This window comes from Dromiciops gliroides, chromosome 1 (genome assembly GCF_019393635.1).
Source record: "Dromiciops gliroides isolate mDroGli1 chromosome 1, mDroGli1.pri, whole genome shotgun sequence".
NCBI classification, from domain to species: domain Eukaryota; kingdom Metazoa; phylum Chordata; class Mammalia; order Microbiotheria; family Microbiotheriidae; genus Dromiciops; species Dromiciops gliroides.
In genome coordinates, this window is record NC_057861.1 from 647,575,992 (window position 1) to 647,585,961 (window position 9,970).

General features: G+C 37.4%; 1 protein-coding gene across 1 annotated transcript; it reads left to right on the forward strand.

Annotated features, from left to right (window-relative positions):
- Positions 1-9,213: 9,213 nt before the first annotated feature.
- Positions 9,214-9,572, forward strand: LOC122734984 (small nuclear ribonucleoprotein Sm D1-like). The gene is made up of 2 exons (XM_043976216.1): positions 9,214-9,304; positions 9,427-9,572. The coding sequence occupies exons 1-2, from the start codon at positions 9,214-9,216 to the stop codon at positions 9,570-9,572; spliced, it is 237 nt and encodes a 78-aa protein (XP_043832151.1).
- Positions 9,573-9,970: the final 398 nt, after the last annotated feature.

Sequence of the window (9,970 nt, forward strand, 5' to 3'; positions counted from 1 at the left end):
AAAAAAACAACAACAGGATCAGTAGGATCAAGGGAAAGGAAATAAAATGGGGAAAGCGAAATTATAATACCTGAAAAAATACCACTGCCCAGGAATCAGCTGAAAATACGTAGCATAACGCCTGTCACTTTCCAGCTTCCACCTAGAATGCCCAATTCTCCTCCCCCAAACCTAGAAAACACTCCACACAGCCCCAGCCAATGGAATGGCCGCTCTGACAGTCACATGACTGCCCTCACTAGGCTTCCAATCATTATAATTTTGCCAGGCCCATGTAGGCATTGGCGAGTGGTGATGATGTGAGGTGCCAGTGAGCAAGGAGGCATAAAAACCTCAAATAACAATTAATTCTTTACACAGGCAATATGCTAGATTAAAGAAACAAAAATAAAATAGTACCTTCCCTCAAGGAACTTACATTTGTTTGGGTGGAATTAAATAAGTATATGTGAAATGGAGGGAAAATAAATTCAATTTCACGTATCATGACCTACTCCAACCACAGAAAAGACTTTCATAATTTCAAAGCATGCTGTGGAAGTAGAATTAACAATTTTTCAGTGATTAGATATGAGAGATGGAAAAGATTATTATGAAACCAGGATTTCAAATACAAGACACAGCAAAGGGGCAATGACATACAAATAAGTTTATCAGAGTGAAGAACACTTTTAGATAAAGAGATTTAAATGCTTTTAAACAATCTGACTGAGTTACTGGTGAGATATTTAGTAGTTATTTGGTATTATGGATCTAGAACTCTGAATCAGACCAGAGCTACATAGAGAGATCACATGTGCCTCACGGAATGAATGCCTAGTCACATGCCTCCAAGTTGAAAGCTTCATCCTTATTTCTATTGATTTCATCTTAATAGATTAAGCCCATCATTGCAGCCTGTTGTGACTGTTCATTTACATATAATGTTCTATAAACTGCTGCAGAGTTGGATAAAATATATTTTAATTAAAGAAGAATACAGTGATATAACATCATCTTCTCTATATTCATTGCTCCAAAACCACATAGCAAAATACCAATGACTTATAATTTGTCCTGTTACCATGTGATTTTAATTTCTTTTTCTAGGTCTCTATGTATTTAAAGCTTTTTTTTCTACATACTTTGAAAATCATAGACACTTAATATGGTCAGAAATACTAAAATCACTGTGTAATTCTTTATGCCTCAGTATTATATCCAGGTAGTTGTTAGCATCAGTTCTGTCTATGATTATAGTCCAATTTCAGTACAGCTCATTTCTTGAATCCTCAATGATATTTTAATGTTTATATCTGTGTTGTGCAGCTATTTCAGTTTTTTTCTGACTCTTTGTGACCCCATTTTGGGTTTTTCTTGCCAAAGATACTGGAATGGTTTCATTTCCTTCTACAGCTCATTTTTTACATATGAGGAACTGAGGTAGACAGGGTGCAATGTCTTGTGCGAGGTCACACAGCTAGTAAGTGTCTGAGGTCAGATTTGAACTCAGGAAGATGAGTTCTCCTGACTCCAGGCCCAATATATTCTGTCCAATTTGTCACTTAGCTGCCCTTTATATCTGTAATATGAGTACTAATTGTCTAGTAGTTTATATGCAATAACACATTTCTCTTGTATAATTCTAGTTACCTAATAGTATCTTTTAGAATTTCTGGTAGATGCTTACTTTTTGCAACCTGTAGTGATGTTGCACATTCTCCATCACTTCACTGAATAATCTCAATCAATTCACAAAGCTTATCTTACAGATAATCTTTCTATTACTTCTGTTGACAAAGAGCTGATCCAGAGTTGCTACCTCAGACCATCTTGTTTCTTTTCTTTTTCTTTTTCTTTTTTTCTTTTCTTTTCTTTTCTTTTCTTTTCTTTTCTTTTCTTTTCTTTCTTTCTTTCTTTCTTTCTTTCTTTCTTTCTTTCTTTCTTTCTTTCTGTCTTTTTTTCTTTCTTTCTTTCTTTCTTTCTTTTTTTCTTTCTTTCTTTCTTTCTTTCTTTCTTTTTTGTGGGACAATGAGAGTTAAATGACTTCTGCAGGATCACACAGCTAGTAAGTGTCAAGTGTCTAAGACTAGATTTGAAATCAGGTCCTCCTGAATCCAGGGCCAGTGCTTTATCCACTGTACCACCTAGCTGTCCCCAACCATCTTGTTTCTACAAACACATTTGCACAATAGACATTTCTTTGACCTTAATTCCTTAATCTTAACTGTTTCCAAGGCTCCATCTGGTGATCACTTTCATTTATATTCAACAGATCCAGTGTCAAATAGCTGTTGTCTACTTTTGCCATGGCTTTGTGAAGGGAAACTTCTTTGTTCCAAAAATATCTCTATATTAATTTACCCTGCTGGTTGTGTGCTCTAAAATAGTTTAGCAATCTGTACTTTTGGTGGCTTTTTTTATGAGGACTTATCAATCTTTCTATAATTGCCTTAGAGCAATAAACACTTTTTACTAACTTTGTATGGGTTTTTGTTAGTACACTTGCTAAATCTGTTGTCATCCATTATTACAAAGTCAAAATATACATTAAGGTTGGTATTGCTTTAATTGCTTTATTTTTTTTTCTTCCTCTTGAATTTTACTTGAGGATTTAAGGTATATGTGTGTGTGTTCCCAAACACAATGCACACATGTATGTATATATGTATATTTGCGTGTATACCCATAACCTCAGCATCCTCCATGACATCCTTTTGCCTTGTGACAGGACTAGGGTTTTCTCTGTTTCCCTGCAACAGTGATTAGTTTTACCCTAAAAGACAATAAAATTGTCCCTGGTATTCCAATTGGCCACTCCTTTTCTAAATGCAACTTTCTGATCACCTAAGAGCAAAAAATGCTTGAAAACCATACTAGGCTTTATATACTGTCTTGCTAATTAGATATGTTTTCATATGGAGAGAAGGGGGACAGGGTAGGGGGTGGGGGCTGTCATATCCAGAAAATCTGAATGCCAATGATTCTTGCTGTTTAAAGCAAAATAAAGCTCCTTTTGTTAACTGTTTAATAACTTTTGAGTACCTCATTTCATCCCCAAACAAACCTGAACTGATAGGGTGCTGGCATTATGCCTACCCTTAAAAGACTTGATGTATCTTGGCTGGGGGAAATATATAAGTGTGTGTGTGTGTGTGTGTGTGTGTGTGAGTTTTATGCTTTAATTGGTCTGCTGATTCAAGCTTACAACCTTCAATTTCTATTTTTCCTTTCTGTACATTAAGAATTTCATACCGTTCTTAAATCTAAATAAGATTTTGATATTGTTGGAACCTTTCCCATGAGAAATAATTTCTTATTGTGCTTTTTGGTGGAGATATATAGCTTGATGACATCTCCGCTTTTCAGTTTTTTAGTAAAGCTATAGTTTGTTACCTTCCTTTACATATCTGCTCTATGATTCATTATATTAACAGTATTCAATCTATTTCTTATTTAATGATCTGCATTTCTGTTCCATTGGATTTCTTGAAGCCATGTAGATGACTAGACTGCTTCTGCATCTTTTTCCGCCTCATTATGATGATGATGATGGTGATGTGTACTTTGAGCTATTCCCTTTGCTAAGCACTGGAGATAGGAAGACAAAATCAGTTTCTGCTCATATGGAACTCACATCCAAAAAGACAGCATGAAAACAACTATGTAGTAGGCTTCCACCAATCGTGGACCACCATGGATCAGCGCCTCGAAGAGCCACAGGCCACAGTGTGGCTGTGCAGTCTGATACAGGAGTCAGAGCTCCTGCCGCAACGAGGACATTGGAAAACTGTGCTCTGTGTTGCCCATCAGTTCCTGCATCTCATTTGTCTTTCTTCTTCCAGAGCTTGAAGGCCCATCTCATCTGTGCGCAAGCTGCTCCTGAGTACTGAACTCCATGGGGCGAGGTCCCAGCTGCTGATGTCTATTCCCAGAGCCCTCAAGTCTCACTTGCATACATCTCTGTAGCAAAGCTGGGGGCATCCAGCAGGTCTTTGGCCTGAGGCTAATTCGCAATAGAGTAGGTCTTTAGGAATGTGCCCATCTTGCATGCAATGCACATGATCGAGCCAGCGCAGCCATCTTTGTTTCAGTAGCATATAGATGCTCGAAAGTTGCAAGCGTTGGAGCACTTCTGTATATATGTGTGTATACGTACAACTATATACATATAAGGTAATCTCAGAGTGAAGGTGCTATCATTGAAAGAGATCAAGAATGCTTTTTGCAGAAAATGAGATTTTAGCTGAGACTTGAAGGAAACCAGGGAAGCCAAGAAAGCCAAGAGTTAGAGACAAGGAAGGAAAATGAGTATTCCAGTGACAAGGCACAGAATCAAAAGATAGAAAGGAATTGAACTTGAAAGGAACAGCAAAAGGGCTAGTATCACTAGGTTTTACAGTAGTACGTGGAGGAGATTAAAGTTTAAGAAGACTGGAAAGGGAGTCTTGGTAAAACCTTGAGGGACTGAATGGAATAAAAGAATGTGTGGTATAGGAGAGAATTTGGGATCTGGAATTAGGTAATCTCACTGAAATCCTAGCTCACAAGTTGTGTGTGACAGGGAAAGAAACTCAACTTCCCAGAGCCTAAGTTTCTTCATCCAGTCAATCAATAAAACATTTTTATTAAGTCCCTACTATGTACCTAGCCCTAAGCTATCCATAAATATGGGCATAATAATAGATTACCTATCTCACAGGGTTGTGATGATTTTTCTTTCAAAACTTAAAGTGGTGAAATTATTATGAGTTCAGAATGTAGGCAACAACCATAAGCCTGCCATTTCTATAGCCTGTCTGATAGTTATGAGATGACCTGATTCCGTCATTCTGATTTTTCTAGAAAATTCACTGGCCGAATGGTTTCAGTGCAAAAGGCCACATAAAGTCTTATTTACAGGAATGTCATATCTTCCCATGAATTTTCCCCCTAGATGCATTGCAATTGTCCTCCAGGAATTGCAGTCAAAGCAACATTAGTGAAATTCTGCCAATACTCATATAGATAACTTTTGCAGATAATGACCATGGTACCTAAAGTACACAGGAAAGGGAGTCCTGTCAATATTATAGTACAAGCTTATTGCTTCCACTCCCCCATTGAAAGGGTTGTTTTTGTGGGATTTTTTTCTGCATAGAGAGCTATGGAAACTATTGACCTGGAATCAATATGATCATTTCATGGTTTCTTGTTCATAATCTTCACACCAACATAGGCTTTGCTACTGGCACCTCTCCTGAGACATTGTTTACCCTTTCACTTCTCCAGATGGTGCCTCTCCATTTACTCTGACTGGAATTCTGGATTTTTTTCCCCCCAGAACTCCATGAACCTATTTAGAGTATATGGTGAATTTATAGCTATAAGTGGCCATCTAACAATTAACATTTTAAACATTAAGGGTGTGGGGACCATTTTTTAATTGGGGAGTGTTAGCTACGTGACTTGCTGCAATATTGGGGCAAGGGAAGAGACCAGCAGCCTCCCTCAAAACAGAACAGGATTTATTTTATCAAGAACGAACTTAAAAAAAAACAACAAAACAGGATCAGTAGACTCAAGGGAAAGGAAATAAAATGGGGAAAGGGAAATTATACAACCTGAAAAATACCACTGACCAGGAATCAGCTGAGAATACACAGCCCTGCTCCTGTCGCCTTCCAACTTCCGGCTAGAATGGTGACTTCTCCCCGTTCCCAGAAACCCCACACAGCCCCCAACCAATTGTCTGGCCACTCTGACAGTCACATGACTGCTCTCACTAGGCTTCCAATCATTATAATTTTGCCAGCCCCATGTAGGCATTGGTGAGTGGTGATGACATGAGGTGCCATCGCCATGGCAATGGCTACAACCAGTGGGTGGAGCACTGTGAGGTTTGAGGAGCCCCAGGCCAGTGCACACTGAGGCATAAAACCCTCAAATAACAATTAATTCTTTACAAGGGGAAGGTGAGGAGGGGAAAATAATGGGGAAAAACACATCAATACCTCAAGAAAATACCAAAGCCACACTGAAGATATTTTGCAGTTGGGATAGGGAGTGTCTGACAGAAAAAAGGGAAAGTTTACCTGGAATACAGACACTGGAGGAAAAAGAAATAAAAAGTTGTGTTGTGCCCTGAGATATCACGACATTCCTATGCTGCTGAGCAGGTGGGGACAGAAGTACAGGGGGTCAGGCATCAGAGGTATGGACATTGGGATGACTGGTATGAAGCTGTTGGAAACCATTTGAATTTAGATGCTATGGTTAAAGCACCAATTTCCCTGCCCTAGTTATATATCTGTGGGATAGGATTTCCCTCAATGTATATGCTCCTTTCATTAATATAGATTTAGATGCCTCACAGCTTTCAGAGAGTTTTTCCTATATTGCTGTCACCAAGAAAATTCATTACCTAGAGGCCATTCCTTAGGCAATGGACCATTTTGAATTTAGCTGGGCTGGTGCTGGGACATCAGAAATACAGAGCATTTGAGAGCTTGTACTTGAAACTTTTCCACCATAGTCCTACCTGTGATGGCTTGTCCTTTTCTGGCATAGACTTCAATAGTCCAGGATTACTTTTATATCATGAGAGAGAAGAGTAAGGCTTTAATAGGTGTCCTGAAGAAAAGCTGAGAACTATTATTTGGGGTTAGGAAAAGAAAAAAAAACAATTAATATGTGTCATTTAGCTACAAAGGGCATTATGGGAGAGTGGAAAGATCATTTTGATTCACAAAAAGTGGGGTATGAGTCTTCTTCTCTGCCTATTACTAATTATGACTTTGGATAAATTATTTTCTCCCTCTGAATCTGTTACTCTTTTTCTCCCTATAAAATGGGGGCAATAATAATTACACATCTATATTACAAAAGTGTTGTGAGGAAGGTACTTCATAAACCTTAAGGCATTATAGATGCAGATATTTTCTCCCAAAGAGAATAAAGGGAATACAAAATAATTCTTGTTCAGAACTAGAGAACCTCAGCAATGTTTCTGACCATTCTGACATATCTCATCAAGTCTTAGAGAAACACTGTAATGTTTTGTGAAAATTCAGGAGCTTAACCCAATTTAGGAGTTTATTAAGATTATTTCTGACAACTTTATTTTTCATTTAACAAGGATCACAATCATTACTCTTGTCACAGTTTTTTCTTTTTTTTTTTTAATGGATTTTGAGCTCCTTTGTTCATTAACTCCAAGGGACTTGAGCAGAAATGACCCAATGACATTTGCATTGAGACCTCCCTGACTTAGATTATCATAGGCAAGCCTCCAAGGCATACTCAGATTTCTGCAAGCATTCTTGTAAGGAATTCTTAATAAAAATGATGAGGAGCAGTGATCTGTACCTATCACTCCCCTTTGATTTCAAATATTTCATACCTCTCTTTTTTGGGGGGGCTTGACTTATCAGGTTTCTATGAGTATATCACTTCATATTGTGTGAAATACCAGCATAATCAGCTGCCCCACTTTTTAAAAAAAGTCAAAGAAATAGATTAAGTTTCAATTAAAATATATTCCCTTTAAAAAGCAACAACACAACTTTATTACTTGAACGAAGACAATAAAAGTTCTTAGGATAACCTGCCTGAAGCATTCCATAGCTTCTTTAAGACTACAGTATCCATAGATATAAATAAAGCAAGAATTAAAAACCACATGCATCTCAAATTAGGCAATAATGGTACAATCCTGCTGTTTTACAAGGCAATAATCCAATTCCAAGCAGGATAAATTATGCAGAAAAATGCAAATAAACCTGGGGTCTAAATAAAGTACTGTAAAGGTACCATTAGCACTATTATGTTATAAGTAACTCAAGTAAAATCTTTTCAAACTAATCCTGAAAAATCAATAAATTTGTAAATGGGGGGAAATGGAGTTAAAAGGATAAGGCACATTGTGGAAATGAAAATTATAGAGGTTTTCTAGGGAAGAATTCTACTCTCATCAATCACTGACCCAAGTTTCTGGGAATTGCAAAACTCAATCATCTATGCTCTATGGGTTCCTAAATGGTCTTTGGAGTTGAGGCCAGAGCAATCTAGGGCATGTTCCTCTGGCAATATGCTGCCAAGTCTTTGTTCACTCAGCTGGGGAATTTATCCTTCCAGCTTTAAGTAGCCCAGGATTTGGCATACTGAGTATTTTCTAGAGTAAGGAAGCTGTTAAATATCATTCATATGTCTGAAAGGGATGCCCTCATAATTAGGACAAGTGAGAACTGATCTCAGCTAGGTAGGGAAAGAGAAATTAGGATGCTTGGAATTAGGATTGGGAGGGATCTTAAAAATCATCTGGTTAGAAAATCCCACACTTTGATGATGTAATGAGAACTAAAGAAGTTAAATGACTAGATCAAGGTGACCTAAGCTAATAAGTAACAGAATAGAGTTTAACCTAATTCTACTGACTCCAAATAACAAAAGTGATTAGATTAATTACTGTAAACTAATTGAAGTACAATCTCAAAGATTTCTCCCTCAGTCTAGTCTTCTTTATGGAATACAAACACAAAGTCTAGGGAGGGAGAGTATCTGGCTAGAATGAAAGGAATGTGAGAACAGAAACACTGTTTTAAACCTTGTATTTCTTTGGCATCTCTCACACAACTCAACACGCAGTGGGTGTTTAATAAAAATTTATTGTTAATTGAATTAAAGTGATTACAGACAACGAAAATCCTTGACTTTGTTATTTATGAGTAGAGCCAGACTCAAAGTACAGGTTGAGATTTTCATAGGCCAGAAGTCAGATTCTTTAAAAAAATATTTCTTTTTTAATTAAGGAGAAATGTTGTCATAGGAATCACATATTAATGACAATTGAAGTGATGATCTTTAAAAGTTCTGAAGTAATTCCTTGACAATTATAGAATCAAAAAGCTGGAAGGGATATTTAAGACCATGAATTTAGCCTCATCTGACCAAGAATACATGCATCTTACAATATCTTCAACAAGTGATTGTTTAGCATTTTCATGAATACTTCCAATGAAGAACCACCTACTGCCTGATGCAAATCACTTCACTTTTTGATAGCTCTAATTTTTAAAAACTGATTCCTCATGTCAAGCCTGATTTTTTTCTTTTAAATTTATACCCTTCTCTCCAGTCAGCTTTTCTCCTTCCAGTTCCCTCAGTGGAAGTGCTTCTGCCCATTCATTCCCTCAGCATTGTAGTGGTAGTGATTTTGAGGCCTATCAGACCAAAAGGTTGATGGTGCTATGAAAAATGAAGCTTGTGAGATTTTTGATGGAATTGAGTCATGAAACTGTAACCACTGAATGGAAGAATGGACCGCAAGTGCTTGGAACAATCACAGGTGTGGATGTCAGTATTAATACACATCTTGAAGCTGTGAAAATGACTGACAAAGAGCCCCGTACAATTGGAAACACTGAGTATACGAGGAAATAACATTCTGTACTTCATCCTCCCTCCCAGACAGCTTACCTTGGGATACTTTAATTGTGGATGTTGAAACAAAGATGAAAACTAAGAAAAGGGAAGCTGCTGCAGGAAGAGGCCGAGGTTGGGGTAGAGGAAGAGGAAGTGATCATGGAAGAGGAAAAGGGGGTCCCAGACGATAACTTCTCCCATGAATAGTATTATGCAGCTCCTAGCAAGCCATTAATTTTTTTGTACAGTTTTTGTCTATGATGTTGGTTTTTAATAAACACAAATGTGGGGGGGGGAATTTATACCCATTCCTATTAGTACTCCCTTCTGACATTTAAATAAAGAATCTTACCCCTCTTTCATATGACAGCTTATCAAATATGTAGAGATAATCATCAAGGTCCCTCTAAGTCTTCTTATCTCTTCATTCCTTCCATAAATCATTGTATAGCACATTTTCTAGTTAAATCACAATTGTGGCCATCTTCTTCTGAATATACTATACTTCATACATTTGCTAATATAGGATGCCTGGAAATCAACATTGAATACTCCCAATCTGCATAGTCAAAGCTATGGGGATTTTTTG